This window comes from Cynocephalus volans, chromosome 2 (assembly GCF_027409185.1).
Source record: "Cynocephalus volans isolate mCynVol1 chromosome 2, mCynVol1.pri, whole genome shotgun sequence".
In the NCBI taxonomy this organism is placed as follows: domain Eukaryota; kingdom Metazoa; phylum Chordata; class Mammalia; order Dermoptera; family Cynocephalidae; genus Cynocephalus; species Cynocephalus volans.
In genome coordinates this window covers 136,414,264-136,432,439 of record NC_084461.1, presented here as the reverse complement: position 1 = coordinate 136,432,439, position 18,176 = coordinate 136,414,264, and the positions used below count along the sequence as shown (strand labels likewise).

The window sequence follows — 18,176 nt, the reverse complement described above, 5'->3', positions numbered from 1 at the left end:
ACTGAAGCCCAGAGAGGCTGAGTCACTTGCTCGTGGTTACAAAGGCTAGTGGTGAAATCAGGAACTTTTGCCATAGGGAGAGAGGGGCTAGGTTTTTATTCTAAGTCTGTGGCATTTAAGTCACGAGTCACACCACCCACCTGTTCTTTTTACCTGCCTCCTGGGACCCTGTGCTTTTCCATGTCCATTTCTCATCACCACCCTTCACTCCTATGGGACTGCAGATTTGCGTCTACCAGAACTACCCCTCCCGGCTGCCAAGCATCATTATAAACTTTACACACTAATCACATGCTTTCCAAAACATGTACTAAATCCTTTTATCTATGGGCCTTTTCTCAAGCTCTTGCCTTTGCCAGGAATGCTATACTGCAGAAGTGGGAAATTGCTATATTCGGGCCCAAAGAGGACAGTCTGGTATCTGCAGGCTTGTTGTGGGCAGGATACCTATTTCACTGAGGCTCATAGCACCAAAAACATATAGATGCTTAGTAAGTATTTGTAAGGTTAAAGTGGCTAACCATGATGGAATGCAGGTTGAATCCAAATTTACTCCTTTTTAAAATCAATCACACATAAAAATGAAATAGACTCTATAGAAGATTTCAGACAAATGAAATACACTGTTGAACATTTAATAAATTACATCCAAGTACAACTTTTTTTTTTAAAAAGGACAAAATTATAATGCAAATATTTATTAAAATGCTGACCATTTAAATCTTATCTGAACCATATCAAATAATACTCATGTACCTTTGTGAAATGTATTAATGAGAATCCAGTTTTTATATAAGGCTGAGGATTTTCAACATTCCTGGCCTACATGAGAAGACTGCATTCTCTTAGTGGTGACTCAGGAAATAAAGCACACGTGCATTACAACTGCTGGTGTATAGAGACAAGGGTAGCACCCATGACTGGTTGGGCTCTAGAAAACAGGCATGAAGTGCTCCTCCTGTGCTGCTCTGGGATCCGAGACAAAAGTCTGATCTAGGGTAAAATGACATGCAGGGTATGGAGAGGACTGGATCAAGGGGCTCCCTGTGGCTAGAGGAAAGAAGGAAAAGCAGTGTGCAGATACTGCTCTGACTAACAGATGTTAAGTGAGGCAAGAAAGCCAGGAGCCTTTTCACAACCACTCGAGGTCAGCAACTCCCATGATATTTATATCAAGGTAGCTGGTAGAAAATATAAATGCTCACTGGCCCTGACTCGAATTAAACTATCACAACAGACCCAACTTTGAGGATAGGTGGTTATCGAATTACCTATAAACTCAGGTGGGGTACCAGCTCAAAAGATACTTGTCTATCCGGTTTTGGCTGGTAAGGAATCTATAAAGATGGTTAAATGCCAGTTTTTGGTAAATTTATTTCACTAAGCTACCATTTCATAAGGACAATAAGATTCATTAAGTCACAATCCAAGACAAAATTTACAAATGAGATGACAGAACTATTTTAAATACATTTTGTTGGGTAAAAGCATTTTTCACTAACTATAAAATCCAGTGAGACAAAAAGATAATTACACTACCGTTATTGTCAAAAGATTTTAGACTGTAGTTTAAGTTCAAAAGGTTAAGGATTTTACAAAAGGATAACTTAAGAAGTGTTAATTATATATGAAGAGTATTTGATTAGATACAAAAAACATTAGTAAGTGTGGTTTTCTTCCTCTTGAAAACTAGCTTTACAAAATAATACCAACTCTGATTTAATTCTGACCTACTTTAATTCTTCATCAATGACACCATAACCTGGAACATTCAGAGTAAACCAGTTACTTTGGCCACCAAATTAGGTCACAGTTATGTTTCTAAAATAATTTATCAAGGACACAATGGAGTAGCCTGTATTTAATTATTATGTAATATTGTGCAAACCTACAGATTTAAAAAATATTTCCCAATTTTTCAAAAGTTCTGTTTCCCAGGACTTCAATCATTAAATATGTCTACTTCAGGATTCCAAACACTAATATCCCTTATGAGAACTTGTTGGGTAACACCATTCTCTTTAATGTGACAAGCTACCTTCTAAGAAATGATCCTAAACCTGCTACGTTGGGACAGTGTTGGGAGTACTGTCTAAAGATCTGAGGGATATTCAGGGGACTGACCCCAAAGGATTTGAACATTTATTAATTTTTCAAGAGAAACATTGTTTGAATGGAAAAAGTGGTCTATAATCTAGGATATGCTCAAGAGCCCTTGCTCTCATTACCAAATATATGAAAGTAGTTTTCCTTAAAGAAACACAGGTCTATGAGCCAAAGCAAGCTTTGGCTAAATGATTGGTAGCTTTTGTTTGGCTCTGGAGGTTTCCATGGAAACAGCCTGAGACAGAAAAGGCAGCATTATCTTTATACATAATGCCACCTGATAGAACTGCACATTGATTCATTTATGTTATCCAGAGCAGATGTATTACTTCTGATAAGCCTGGACAAAGGGAGGCATGAATTCTATCTGGTCATGCTTTGAATTTCCTGTCCTCCTCTGAAACCTTAAATTAAAATCCTGATAATACCTCCTCTGTACGTTTCCCTCAGGAGCCTCTAGTTTAAGTAATGCTTCAATAATCAGAAGCCAAATGAAGAAACGTGAAGCACCAAATGGAGCTCCACAGCTAAGTTCTTAAAATTATATGGCACCAAGCTTCCTGGAGCTGAAGAAATAGCTCTGAAGAGTATTTACAATTCCATTATATCAGATCTCATCCAGGCAAGAAATGACATCTTAAGTGTTTATTATACACAGCTGAACCAGGTGGCATCATCCATCATTTTTCCCCCTCTTTATGTCTACATTATTTGTGTGTGTGTGTATGTGTGTGTGTGTGTGTGTACTTTAATATAGTAACACATCACACATAATTATCTAATTTTATTTCAGGTTAGTGCTTCTCAGAAAGGCCACAAATGCAGCCCTAGCTTAGAATTATGTATCTGAAGTACAAAAAATAAACACTTCTACAATAAAATATCAACAAAACAAACAAGATAAGGAGGCTAAACCTTTAGCACCATACTTAAGACCACAGAGTGCGAGAGTGTTGACAGAGGTCTGAATGAGGAATCCAGCTCTGGGTTTTCTTAGAATGGGATCCCAAACATAGACCCTACTTACAGAGTCCAGTTCTTTCAGAAAAGGAAAGCCTGAGGAATTTTATTAACAGAATTATCAAAATCCATCATTTGCCAAACATGATTTTTCATTGATCTTATTCTAAAAGCATCAAAGACATTATTCCTTAGGAACAAATTCCTCACTTTGGGATATCAGTTGGGAAATCACTGCCAGTCTCAATAAACTAAGTGATGTCTCAGTAAATTAAAAAGACATGATATACCCCAAGAAGGACCAATTTACTCACGCAAAATAGTTTACTAATGAACAGTTAGCGTCTTGCTATCTGTATAACAGACATGTGCTACATCAAAAAGATCCAACCTCACACATATAATTACATGCTCCACAAGGTGAAATATCTGAAAAACACCCACACGTCTGTACACTGGTGTAGAAATCTGGATTACAAAATAAAGTCTCAGGTTGGTTTTCTCCAAAATAAGAGACTAAAAGTCTAGGGAAAGGTTCTCTTAGAGATGTGCTAAAAATTTTGGTAGTTTAAAGCTGAAGGGTAAGTAGTTATTGGGCTAGAAACAACTTTAGATCTTATTTAATGCAAATCCCTTATTTTATTGATGGGAACACTGAGGCCTCAAGTTAAGTGTCAGATCTAACCAATGGAAGATCTGCGACCAGAAGAGAAACCATGAGACTCTTAGTTCAGTACTTTACCCATCATGTTTAGCTCTTAGGCTCCTTTAAATCCTAACATGCATCATTTAATCAAGCTCAAGGAAAATGACTGAGAAATATTATATAGGAAAACACTGCATTTTCACAAAGATTTTGGCAATTCATGTTCTGATGTGCTTAATATTAACAAAGGGAAAACCCGATCACCTTTTGGTAAAAATGTTATTTCCTCCAAGAAATAGGTTCCTTTTCTGAGAACTGTTATTATAGGTATAGTGATAGCTCATAGCTAACAGTTTTCATATGCCCCACCTTTGTAGTTAGATTCGGCTGATCCTGTATCATCAGGCGGGCTGAAATGACTGCTGTCTTGAGAATCTGTGTCAATACTTTTGGTCTCTGACTGAAGGTGGACAGAAACCTGAACTGCTATCTCCTGGCCCTGTTCATTCAGAGAACCATCATCTGAATCTCCTCCTGGTGAATTACTCCGCCCCATCTCTGGGTTAATGACATAGATGCCACCTTGAGCATTCAAGGCAGGTCTCTCTTTAATTCTTTCTCCCAGGTCATCAGGGTCATCCACTCGCACAGCCTCAAACATCTCCTCAACAAAGGCCCGACAGTTTAGAATAAGGGGTGGAAGAGGAACGCTTCTTGCCAGTTCTTCAATATAACGAGCAAACTCCATGGTCTTAAATTGTGTGACTTTGGCGAGCTCCAGAGTCTTGGCTGAGGTGATGATAGGGATGCGTTTTGCAATCTCAAAGGCCTTCTGAAGTTTCTCAGCCCCTTCAGTTCTGAAGAATTCATTGATGGCCTTCTCAGTCTTGCGAAGATGGCTGCTCATCATGCACAGCCGTGTGACATTCAAGATAAGAGTGATTGTAAAGGCAATCAGGCAAACAATCATATAGTAGATACTCATGTCTCCTGAGGTGAAGATGACTCGTAGGGTGACAGAGTAGGAGGCACGAATTGGAGAGGTGACGAAGCATGTATAGAGCCCACGGTCATCAAAGGCTACGTTGGTGATGTTTAGGAAGTTATCAGAAACCAACCATTTTCCACCTGATAATCCAACAGAAATGAAAAAAATTACAGCATAGAGAATATTATTACTACATATAACAGCTGCCTTCCTCCACCTCTTCATGAAAGCACTTTAACTCATCTGTTAGAATCTACTGTTTGTTTAAATCAAATAAACAAGGGCAGATTACTGTGTCCACAGTCAGAATTTAATTAGCCTGGAACTTAAAAAGAAAATCAAGATCATCTTTCCTGACAGTAATAATTACCATAGCTTCCTTTTCACTGCTAGAAATAAAAAGTCTTTCAGGTAGACAAGTATTTCTACATAATGCTAAATGAATAATCATAAAAAATTGTTTATATATGTGTGTATGTCTACACATAATCTCCACCTATACATTTTCATATACTAGAAGGAAATGCCTCAGAAGTATAAAACAATGGTTTAAAATAATGACATTTTAAATTGTTATAAAATTTTCTTCCTTTTATTTAACTGTTTGCTCACTTTCCATAATGAACTTTTATAACAATAAATAAAAGTTACTTTTTAAAAAAACCTAGCAGTTTAATGCATTTGTTCAATTACTAACCAACTAATCTGATATGCCTTGTACATATTAATTTTTATTAGGAAAGGTTTGTTGATGATGATATCTTGACTTCTGGCAAAAGTAAATGAAGCACAAGCCAAGATACATCTCACAAGTCAGGGTAAACGAACAACTTGGCAAAGAGAATACAGTTGCCCTTAAGATGTTTATGCTTCTGTTTTAAACCTATAAGATGCTGCCTCTCTGTCATACATGAAGGTATCTTCACTCAGGGGACGCATATACAAAAGTCTACAAGTGGGGCTGGCTGGTTAGCTCAGTTGGTGAGAACACAGCCTTGTAGCACCAAGGTCAAGGGTTGGGATCCCTCTATTGGTCAGCTGCCAAAAAAAAAAAAAAAAAAGTACACAAGTATATGAAAAGCAGAACATATTGACCACATACCTTGATTCAACATCCTTCAATAACTTGGCTCTGCCTGCACATTCCCACCTTTGTGGTAAATTCCCACAACACTCTGTGCTTTAATTACAAAAGCCATTCAATAGTGGGATGGATGGACTAACCTGGGGTGCAGATATGCATCCCAATGACTAGTGGAGCCGTCCCATCTCTAGGGTGGGTGACTGCTTGTTAAGTATCACCTGATTGCCTAATCCTCAAAATTTCTTTCACCCCCAAGATTGTATGGTTGTGGATTATTTTAGTAGCATATAAATTAGTAAGCACTCTGGATTGTGCCCATTTTTATCATCATCAAAACGTATCTAAATTCTATAGCTATATTTATTTTTAAGAGCCATTGCTTCACTAATACAAAAAGAGGAGGAAAACATGTAGTTATGAATACAGCCATTTTTCCATAAGGTTCTGTTCTATGAACTTGGAGCTATGGAAAAGACAGTCTGAATTCAAAGTATGATAAACTACATAGACTCCATTCATCAACCACTCTACTACAGCCACATCTAAACTCTCTAGCTCACATGCTGATAATACCTCAAGATTTATGAACCTTATACTAGACTGACATGCTCTTTAAACTCCTCTCACTTGAGATTCATAAAATTTAATACAATTTTCCAGAGCTGCTGCTGAAAGCATCAATGATAGATGTTAGTGGTTTTCAAAGTAAAGGCAAAACAGGATGAAACTGCCATTCCACTTGGCTGGTCTTGTCCTAACCTAAGGCTTTGTTTATGCAGTCAGTCTATAATGATCATACCTACTGAATAATTCAAAATCACAGGTGTGTTTGGTCAGGATTTCTTAGAGCCTAAAGGAGATAGGAGTCTAGGCCAGTGAGTCCACATGCAGAACCCCAAATCATGTTCAAAATACACATTCTGGATACTACTCTAGAGATTCTGATTCAATAGGTTTGTATTTTTAACAAGCTGATTAGAAATACTCTGTTCTAACAATTCAAACTCTTCAATCCTTGGTGACCAGTTACTCAGTGTGTAAAGGTTAAAATGTTTAGCATATACTTCTGAAGGAAATACCACTTGTCTCCTTTTCTATTTTCCACCGTAAAATGAATAACCAGTATCCTTTATTTTTCAAGAGGTTAGACTATCTTTCTTGCAGAAAAGATAAGATGGCTTTTTCTGAAAGTGTAGCTTGTAGGGATCCCAGAACTTAATCTTCATCCTTTTGGATTTCCATGGTGATTACTTTTTGAGGTACTTTATAATTCAAGTACCCACCAAAAAGATCTTTCTAACAGAACACTGGTTAAAGAAATAGTAGTCTGGATTAAGAAGTGTTCATAGGCCCACAAATAGCAAAATTAAATAAAAACTAGTCAAAACATAGACTTTGGTCGCATTATTGTTATGTTTTTGTGATTTTTAAGACTGAGAAAAAAAGCAAGAGAAACTTCCCTGTTTTCAAGTAAATTAAGATAAAGAATAGAAAAAAAATGAACTGGAAGGCCTTATACAGTTCCACGGTGTCTAACTCTCAGAGGGACTCAAAAAGTTTTATACACAGATTTATACTCATATTTAAAAACATTCTACATTTCCTTTAACATTCATTGTAACTCATTTCACAGCAAAAAATTTATGACAAATTTCCTTAAGACCAGCTAAAATCCTTCCTGATGCATGTTCACAAAGGGCAACCATACTGTACAATTCACATTGCAGTCTAGACGAATGGTGCCTTTGGAGCTGTTCAGAGCACTGCTTGCACAACTATATGCAGCAGTCCTGATTTAGTCACTTTCAATGAAGAAATCAACACATCAAGAGGAAAGAAAATACCTCATTGTCATCATGCGAATACCTTTATTTACTTATAACAATTCTTTTTTTCTTCTTCTTCTGGTTAAATAATTATAATTACTTTGCTTTTTCTGATAGGTACAGCACTCCAGGCCTTCCAAAAGTTTTAAACTATTCACCCTGGCACCTCATCTTTGAGATTTCTTGTTAAGGTATGATAAAACCAAGAAGGCAAAACAGGAAATGAGTAAACTTGATTATTTACACCCTGACACATTACCTCTGCCTCTGCCATCCAGCTGTTGTCCTTTTGAGTTGTACCAATGGACATCTTCATTGTGACCAACTGTGAGAAGACACTCGATTGAAATGCTAGTTCCCTCTTTGGCTATGATGACATCATCACCTGAGTGGGAATTTGCTGAGAGTTCAAAGCTTAGGGGAAATGAAGCATTGTAAGAACTATGATTTGCTCCCAGTGGGGACATTTGGTTGAAGTCCACATCTTCCAAAACAAAAGCAGCTGGCACAATAACACTCACCACTAAAGTGAATAAGCAATAATGTGGCTTCATGGGAAAATGGAAGGAAATCTTGATTAGATTTGGAGAACTCAAAAACTTCTATAATATAAGAGTACAGTGGGTAATTTATTGCTTGGTAGAGATGTTTTCCGAAAGAGTGGTAGATCCAAGTGTATTTTGAAGTCTTCAAGATTAAAAGACATGAGCGGAGACCAACCTAAAAGAAAGTCAGATACAAAGTTTAACCAACTGAGACTTATAATGGGGTAAAACTCTGTATGTTCCATAAATATATGTGAAACTGATTAAATAATTGGTGCTGACAGAGAGTGATTAGAGAGAACAACCACCTAAAAATCTCACACAGAGACAGTAAAAAAAGCAATGAATTAGGAAACAGCAGACTTAGATTCTGGTCCCAGCTTTGCTACTAACTAGCTGTACGACCTTGGCAAATAGCATTCTCTCTGGGCTTCTGCTTTCTCATCTGTCAAATGAGGGACTAGATGAGATAATCTCTAAGGACACTTCCAGTTCTGAAATGCTATGATTCTATTTCACTCTGACAAATTCTATGCAACAGGGAGCCAATGAATGCTAAAATATTTAGCTCAATGATCTTTTATTTCAACCTGCATCATTACCATCTGTTGTTATATCAATAATGTAAATCAACTGGTACATCATAATCATAAACATGAAGCTAAAATTTTGAGTAATTCAAGTACATAGATATATTAGATATAAATAATGCAGGGACACTTGACGTAGTTTTTTGGTTTTAATATTACGAAGAAAATTATACTTATTGCATATACATAAATAGAGATATTGACTTCTGAGGCTATAAAACCTCTCTCAGGCAAGAATGTTAGATAAAAGAATTTTCCTTTAATAGTTTCTTCATTATCAAGAGACAAAATAGAGCATATTTAACAGTTTATAAAAATACCAAATTTCTAGCTCAAAGTCTATAAAATTAGGGCCGGCCCGTGGCTCACTCAGGAGAGTGTGGTGCTGATAACACCAAGGCCACGGGTTCGGATCCCATATAGGGATGGCCAGTTAGCTCACTGGGTGAGCATGGTTCTGACAAAACCAAGTCAAGGGTTAAGATCCCCTTACTGGTCATCTTAAAAAAAAAAAAAAAGTCTATAAAATTAGCTAAAGGGAGAACTGACATCTTAAGTGTCTAGCTGGTAGAAATGTAAATATAAAAACTACATGGAAAGATTGTTAGGCAAATTTAAAAGAAGAGCAAGATGTTATGAATAAAAAGCAAAGTAACATCCCAGTCTAGTATGATCATCTTCCCGGTAATTTGATTCCCTTTTATTTATTTGGCAGCTGGCCAGTACAGGGATTGAACCCTGGACCTGGCTGTTATCAGCGCCATGCTTTAACCAACTAAGCTTTATAACTAGCCAGCCCCGATTCCCCTTTAAAACCACTGACTCAAAGAAAAATTTCAACTTCTACTTCTATAAAATATGGGATGAAATGCCTAGCTTTATTTCTTGTAAAGGCCCAAGATAATTAGTTTTAGAAATGACACTCTCTTTCATACTTACATGAAGGCTGCTTGATCACAGAACATAAAAAGCAATGGATCATTGTATTTTGCCATTAAACTCCTAAAAGTCTGAATTACTATAAGTTGTAAATGTCATTTAATTTTCATTAGCCCTTGAAAGGATGGTTGAATATAATGACAATAAATAATTTTCTAAATCTTTAAAATTTAAGGATTGACTATTTAGAGTAAAACAAAAAATTTCAGACTTTAGCAATACATAATAGATTGAACACGTTTATTTCCATTTCTTTCTAAAACCCCACTAAAATGACACTGACGGAAACAAAAACTTGGGCATCGGAGGGGATTTAACCGAAATCTATTCTAACCAAATCTATTCACAGTGACTTGCTTCGTAAGACTATGCTAGAAGTTAGTAGGAGAACCCAGATTAAAACCTGGTCTCCTTTTTTTAGGAGGTGGCAATAGTCGAAAACAATGGAAATATATACTGAATGATGGCCATAAGCCAGGAACTGTGCTTGGGGCTTGACATGCAATCTCCCAAATTCTTTTTCACTACAAGATATACAACAATTGGCATACATGATTTTGTCATTAATGTTGATAGGCTATGAATGTGCTGAAAAGTGCTCCAGACTTTCCTCAGACTTTTATAACGAGCTCCTGTGGCTTCATTCAAGCCAGCATTTTCTAAATTTCGCCCACTCCTTCTACTGTCATGATTTTGTGTGTGTGTGTGGCTATATTCAAGTACTAAATTACCATCATTTATACTTTTCCTTTGAATCAACTTATTATTTTATTTTCATTCATTTATTTAAAAAGGAAATCCTATTATCACTTCTGTGGATAAAACTAAATACACACACAAGTACAATGAAAGCAGAGTAGTGTTATTAACTTCCAGAGATACTGCCATCTGCTTAAGGCTATGAGCTGGAGTCTTGCTCTCTTTGTAGGAAAAACAAAAACAACCCCCGCCCCCCACTCCAGTTTATTCTAATACCACATCATTTTTTATCCTGCCATCTCCCTCCTCCCCATCCTTTCTCACTACTGAGTTTTAGACTAGAGGTATATATTTTCATCTTTTCAATAGTATCTATTAAGCACCTTTGTGCCAACCTACTGTCCTACGGACGTCGTCTCTCCTTTCACAGATCTCAATCTGGCAGAGGATATAGACAATAACTAAACATATACAAAATATGTTCAATACCACCCAAGAGAAAATACAGGATGCTACAGGAGTACCCAACATGGGTGGCTATCCTCATCACAGAAAGCCTTCTGAGAAAGTAAGGTGTGCAGCAGGACCTGAGGGATAAACAGGAATCAAAAATGGAAGTACTCCAGGTAGATGGACAGAGGATTGAGAAAAAGCAGAGGGTCACTGGTCAGGAAGTGTTCAGAAAAAAGAGCTACAAGTTGTGGTAATAAAAGGTGGTGACCAGAAAATGTTGGGTTTCACTCTGGATTCTAGAGGGGAAGAGATAGGGCCAATGGCAAAATTGGAGATGGACTTTGGGAACTGCAGTGGCTGAAGTGAGTGAAGGAGACACTTGTCAAGATGAAGAGGTCAAAGAATTGAGAGGCTCCGGAGTTTGGTATACCACCTATGGGAATGGTCATGTCCTCCCAAGATCAAGGCAGCTAGTGGAGAAGAAACTAGAAATAGTGTAAATGAACCTACTCTCCCTGAGCTGAGATTCAGGAGCTTCGGGAGAATGAACAACCTCCACAAAGGAGGGCTGCAGGGCAAGCAGTGTCCTCATGAACACAAGGCTTCCAGAGTAAACCCAGATAAAGGATATCTTCTCCCTGACCCACCAAAGCCTTCACTACCCACACTACTCATCTGGCTCTGGCATATGCTGCTCTGTACTCTAAGCAGTCTACCCCCATCTCACTTATGAGCCCCTTAACCACAGGGACTATATTTTTTATTGCTATACATCATAACTAGCATACGCTCAATAAATACTGATGGAGATTAGTTTAAATTTGATAAAGTATGTAATGGATCTTTATAAATTGAATAATGTTATACAACAATGAACATAATTACTTAAACTGACATACATTTACTAGCACCTATTATATTCTGAGACAAGAACAGCCAATGGTAACAATCTCAAAAGACTTTAAAGGTACCTACCTAAAGGCACTCTTCAAATTGACTCCCAACCCCTAAAGTCTTCATTTATCATCTTGTCCCAGAAGATAATGATGAGAATAAAAGATCATCAAAAGTCCAGAGTTTCCAAACCAAGTTGAATATCACAATCACCTAGAGCTTGTTAAAAGTGTAAATTCCTGGGTCCCACCCCAGATGTAGTAAGAATCTCTGGGTTTGGGCCTTGGAATCTGAGGTTTTTAATTACTTCCCTGGCTGATTCTGAGGCAGTGGGTCCATGGATTGGCATCAAGAGGCCACTAACATAGCTTGTTATTTCCTTTTACAACAATCCTGCCTAATGGTGCTACAGACTGAACACTTTCAATATGAGAGAACTAATCATTCACATTCTATTCTGGATTTAGATTACTCTGGAGCCAGATTTCCTTGATTTTAATCCTGGTTCTGACTCTGACAAGCCTTGGAACTTTTGTACATTACTTAATCTGTGTGCCTCAGTCTCCTCATCTTTAAAATGGGGAAAATAATAGTACCTATTCTCATATGATTATTGAGAAATCTGAATGAGATAGTATATGCAAAACAGAGTCTGGCAATAGTAATCACTAAATAAGCTCAAGTTATTGTTATTGTTGAAGATTCTTCAGATACGTCTTCTAGATACTGTGCTAAAATATACTACTGACAGTTAAACCATTATAAAACACTTTTATTCAGAATATCATTCAACTATTTAAAAACTTGGGGGAGGGGCATTATGCAATTTTAATCTTTAATTTAAAATTTCACATTTTTCTTTTTCTTACTGCAAATAAATATTTTACAACAATACAGATCAAACAGGCACTGTAAATTGAGCTTGGATCCCAACCATGATATGTTACATTGTTTTTATGTGTCCTGGGTTTGTGGTTGAGAATCTTTGTTGTGATCTACTCAGCCTATGGCTCCCTTTTTTGAGCCCTGCCTCTATCTTTTTGGGCCCAGGGGGAAGTCAATCCATCAGCTAAGCCAATCAGAATCTTTGTTTTAGAAGAGACACTTGTGGGTTAGCGCCATTTGAGGAAGAGAAAGCATACATGGGGCTAAGGCAGTCAGGTATGGGCCACATACAAGGAGAAGCTGAGAGAAAGGACAACAGGGATGGAGAAGGGAAAGAGCAGTAAGAGGACAGAGATTGCATGAGGCAGGGAGCAGGGGAAAGAAAGAGAGACTGACTCTGCTCTGCTCCTGACAGAATTCTATGTCCCGGCTCTAATACAACTTTTTGTTTGTTTGTTTTTTTAAAAAAGAAATACACATCTTCAATTATATTCAAAATTAAAATCACAAAAAAGAAGACAACGTGAAAACAAGGAAGGGAGTGGGGAAATGGTTAGATAGGGGAAAAAAGATTAAGTTTACTAAAAATGCCTGAACTGTGGCTGTGGCTACTGGGCAATCCCCATCTTTGATCTCTATTCTTCTCCTGACACACTGGCATGTGGCAAGCAAACTGTCTATGTGGCCAAGATTTGTAGTTCCTGTTTTGTACAGACACAGACATTTGCCTCTACTAGAAGTTTAGAGAAACCTACAAGACAGGGTCTGGAAAAACACTATGAACACCCTAAAGTGCTTTTAGGCCCAAGGTGGCAGAAGTAGCCTAATAACACTGATTTCATGCCAGGAGAGAAACAGGTCTCTTAATAGCTTTATATGTCCAGTCAATACTGGGTACTTCATACTCATACCATGGCATCCTGAACACAAAGGACTTCTGATTAGAGCTACAAAGAGATAAAAGCCACTTGTAGATAAAAGGTTGTTGAGCAGTTGTGAGAGAAAACACTGGCAAAGTATTACCTTTCCTCAGCACTAATGAGAATGAAACAGATAAGCATGATATTCAAGTTTAATCCAACTTCTTTTTCTCCTTTTTAGGTAGTATATAGAAAGTAAGCTTTGCTAGGATCATAAATAATCAGAAAGGTAGATGATTTTACCCTAGAAAATCATTTTGAATATTGACTATATTATTATAAAAAAGAGAAAAGAGCCTATAGCTGTCATCTCTAACAGATTGCCTTCTTGCTGTTCCTGCCAACTTCTGAGAGAAAAAGTATTTCTATTCTGCTCCAATTCTCAACATGAGTAAATAAGGAAGTAATGTGACTGATTTCCGTTCTGGTGGCTCAATATTAAGTTGGCTGAGGAAACCGTTGTTTGCCGAAATAGTTCTGGGATAACTCAAAAGGGGAAAAAGGCTGATGCCCAGATGGTATTTTTTTGTTGTTGCTCCAAATATACTGGGATATTAATGTTTCATTCTCCATAATTAAATGTGTTCTAGGCTGTATTTTCATCTCATCCACTCTTCTCTGCCTGCACTGTCACACTTGGAAAATGGAGGAGTTCCTACATACGCGGCATGCCCATTGACAAAATAGTACTCTGAAAAGGCAAAGGAAGAGCAGATTTTTAGCAGTACTCTATCCTTTGCAAAGAACAAAGTTGTTCTGCTTACACTCAAGCATTACTATACGGTTCTGTAACAAAAAAAGTTTAGAAATATTCAATAACCATTCTGAGGGACATTTACTTAAAAGTTTCTAATTAAAATAGCCCTTATGCTCCCAGTAGTATCCTCGGGCCATCACACGTCATAACTGATATTTGGGCAGTTGCAGCTCAAACGTCAACATATTTTTTGGCACACTGAGAAACATCTTTACTTATCTTTATTGGAGCTTTGCTTCAAACCCAGGATTATTTCAGTTATACTTGTAACTTTTATCTTTTGCCATAAACAATTTGCTGAATAGCTACTGGATGCAAATGACAAAAACATTGATGAAACAGGCTTAGATTTATGATCTCCCCACCCCCCCAATTTTTTTCTTCTATATTCTAAAACACCCCCAAATATCTTAAACTCGGCATAACTAAAACAGAATTGCTCACTGTCATCCTCAGATCTACTTGTCTAGCATATGCATAGCTTGGAAGATAGCCACACAATTCTTCCAGTTTTGCAATATCAAAATTATAGGATTATCATGGCTTGGTGGTTAGGAGCATGGGCTCTGGAGTTACAGTGCCTGACTATCCCTGGGTGAAGTAATGGGCTAATGAGGTCTTATTTTTCACATCTATTGAATAAGGTTATTAACAGTAACCACCTGATAAGATAGTTGTGAGGATTAGATGAACTAATGTGGGTAAATTATAAATACATGCTATTGTTACTATTATTCCACCTCTGAGGTGTTTTTCAGTTAAATCCTACTATCCCTGCCCTAGGTAACAGTCCTTTTATCTCACCTGGGAACCACACTATCATTTAATTTTCTAAGCGGGTATCCTTAATGCCAATCATATCCCTTTAATGTATCTAAACACTGCCCTTTTCAGAATTGGTCCTAAACACAAATCTAAGCAAGTTAAGGTGATTTTTAAATCTATTCTTGATTTTCCACTGCCCATGAGAAAAGCTTAAAATTCCAATCTGGCATTCATAATTCTTTAGGAAAAGATTCAGGTGGCAGGACAGGTAGCATAAAAAGAAGCCCAGCAGTGCCTGTATGTACAGTAATTGCTTGCTGAAGGAATGAATGGATTTAGAAGTTATGCTTGGTATTTAGTTGTATCTATATCACTAATTAGTTACGATGTGCTCTCATGGTCCCAGTTTCCTCATCTGGAGGCTGATTATTATTATCATCCCTTTCTTTGCTTAAATCCTGTAGTTTTCCCAGCTTTCTTGTCATGTCTTAAAGTTTCAACCATGCTTGTTTTACTCTCTATTCTCGCCAATTAACTCTTCATCTTAAAGTTCTGGCTCTAGTTGTTCCTTCTGCTTAAAACTGTTCCTCCCCATCAAACATTTTCCTGAAGAAATTCCATCCTCCCTACATATCCAACTCTAATTTCACCTTATTTAAGAAGCCCTTTCCCCTAAACTCTCACCCCCACCCTCTTAATTTCAGACAAGTTTCTTTTGCTCTGTCAGTTCCCTAGCACACTGAGAGTACTCTACTGTAAGACTTATCAATTTACCTATTTTACCAGTTATCTATCTGTTCAAAAGACTGTAAGCTTAATAATAAAAGTCTAAAAACTTCAGTCCTTTGCATAGGGTCACTGCCTGTAGCAAATGCTCAACATTTTTTTTTTTTGTCTTTTTCGTGACCGGTACTCAGCCAGTGAGCACACCGGCCATTCCTATATAGGATCCGAACCGGCAGCGGGAGCGTTGCTGCGCTCCCAGTGCCGCACTCTCCCGAGTGCGCCACGGGGTCGGCCCAATGCTCAACATTTTGAGTTCAGACACTCATCACCTTGGTAGTCAGAAAGGTGTCTGCTACAAACTTCTTACTAACTTCCCAGTCTCAGGTTCTGGAAAATGTTAATGAAGAGATTTGAAGATAAGAAAACACAGCTTTTTTTGATTTTAGAAGGCAGAACTCATCTATAACTGGTTTTCTCAAACTGTAATTTTTAGACTGCTTACATCGAATTAATATGTGGTGCTTGTTGAAGATGCAGATTTCTTGGTCCCACTCTGACTTACTGACTGGACATCTCTGGGGAGGGCCTGAGCACCTACATTTTTGATGTGCATAGAGTTTCACTGGTTTACAAATCAAGTCCATATTTTTTTGATTATCATGACAATATCCAAATTCATTGATTCTCAAAGAGTGGAGAAGGGACTCCTTCGTGTTCCAGAGACTTTTTCAAAATTATTTTCAAAATACTAAGACATTTGTATTTTGCACTCATTCTCACACAGTATGGCGAGTACATGATGAGATATACAATAAGAGAATGAATGCAGGAGATATGAGAATCTAGCTGTATTTTATTAAGCCAGACATTAAAGAGATTTTTGAAAATGTCAAACAGTGACATTCCAATAATTTCTATTATTAAACAGAAATGCTATTTATGTTAACATGTAGTAAGTGCATTATTTTAAAATGAATTAATAACTTTCTCGAAACTTCTGTTTTGATTTCTAAAATGGTAAACATCGAGAGATATAATCCACATAACAAACATTCTTTGAAGTTCTCAGTTGGTTAGAGCATGGTGTTATAACATCAAGGTCAAGGGTTCAGATCCCCTTACCTGCCCTCCCCCCCAAAAAGCATAAAAGAATTCTAAGACCAAAAGGTTTTAGAACTGCTGCTATAATTATTATCAGCAGCATTTCAAAGATAAGAATATAAAGAAACCGTTAAGTGGCTTACCAAGACTCCATACGTAAGCCTCACATTCTATGTATTTTCCATTACAACGGAAAATCAGGAAATTATCTATTTTATACTTACACAATATTTTTTTGGAATAGGCATTTTTAGCAAGCTCCCAGGTGATACTGATGCATCTAAGTTTACAGAACCACCATCAAAAGCAAAGGGAAATATCTGAAGGGTTTTAGGAAGTGACAATTATTACATCTGGACATTATGATAATTCTGAAGGCATTAAATGGAGTTGGAAGACCTGGGTGTTCTTAGAAGGCCAAGTCCCTTTACCTCTCTGGGATTCAATTTTTCATATCCATACAATAAGGTTGTCTTAATCCCTTTCTGGCTCTGTCAGTCTGGGTTTCACGCACTCCCACTCCCAATGGCAAATGAAGATCAGATGCATCTTTCTGATGAAGGGTCAGGAGTAATCTTAAAGTCATAAATTAGAGCATGTTACTCTTCTGCTTAGAAACCTTCAATCATTTTCCACTGAGTTCCTAATAAAAGTTAAACTTCTTATCCTGGCTCTTATGCCTTACATGATTTGGAGCCTAAGAGCCTGGCCTCATCTCCCTCCATTCTCATTTTGCCCTTTTTGCTCCAGCCACGGTGGCTTTTTTCCCCTTTGACCTTGCTAAGTTGTTCCCACTGGATGGCCTTGGCACTTGCTATTCCCTTTGCCAGTAATGCTCTACTCCAAATCTTCATAAGGCTTATTATCCACTCACTCCGTCCCGTCCCACTATCCTGTCTAAATTTCTTTACAGCACTTAATACTACCTTAGATAATCCGGTTTGCTTACTTGTTTATAGTCTGCTTCGTCCACTAGACTGTCAGCTACTTGAGAGCAGGGCCCTTGTCTGCTCGTTTACCGGTGAGTCCACGGCGCTCAGGGTAGTGCCTGGCAGATATTTGTGCTCAGTGAAGGTTCAACGACCGAATTCCTCCACCCAGGGCAGGCTTCATAGGGATGGCGAACAACCTAGCCCCTTTCACGTCCGACCCCGACCCACGCCTGGCTACCCCTCAGTACCTTTCTCGCAGCGACTCCAATAGAGGTCTCATCACCGGACCCGTGGCGAGCCTTTTCCGGCTCGAGGAGTGCTGTTTGACCCGGAAGTGTTCTCGGACAGACGAGCCCGCCT

General features: G+C 37.8%; 1 protein-coding gene across 2 annotated transcripts; it reads right to left on the bottom strand.

Moving 5' to 3' along the window:
• Positions 1 to 716: 716 nt before the first annotated feature.
• Positions 717 to 18,152, bottom strand: MFAP3 (microfibril associated protein 3). 2 transcript variants are annotated; one of them, XM_063087854.1, is made up of 3 exons: positions 18,065 to 18,152; positions 7,870 to 8,330; positions 717 to 4,840 (listed from the first exon to the last, which is right to left on the bottom strand). In XM_063087854.1, exons 2-3 carry the CDS (start codon positions 8,162 to 8,164, stop codon positions 4,059 to 4,061), a joined length of 1,077 nt encoding a protein of 358 aa, XP_062943924.1. In that variant the 5' UTR covers positions 8,165 to 8,330; positions 18,065 to 18,152; the 3' UTR covers positions 717 to 4,058. The 2 variants fall into 2 exon arrangements, with proteins under 2 accessions (XP_062943924.1, XP_062943925.1); XM_063087855.1 differs by lacking the exon at positions 18,065 to 18,152 and adding an exon at positions 17,834 to 17,977.
• Between the last annotated feature and the right edge of the window lie 24 nt (positions 18,153 to 18,176).

Excerpts from the sequence above, each read along its gene's own strand:
- MFAP3 (XM_063087854.1), bottom strand. The coding sequence starts at position 8,164 with ATGAAGCCACATTATTGCTTATTCACTTTAGTGGTGAGTGTTATTGTG. Across the intron at positions 4,841-7,869 it reads GCTGGATGGCAGAGGCAGAG|GTGGAAAATGGTTGGTTTCT; the intron begins GTAATGTGTCAG and ends TTGGATTATCAG.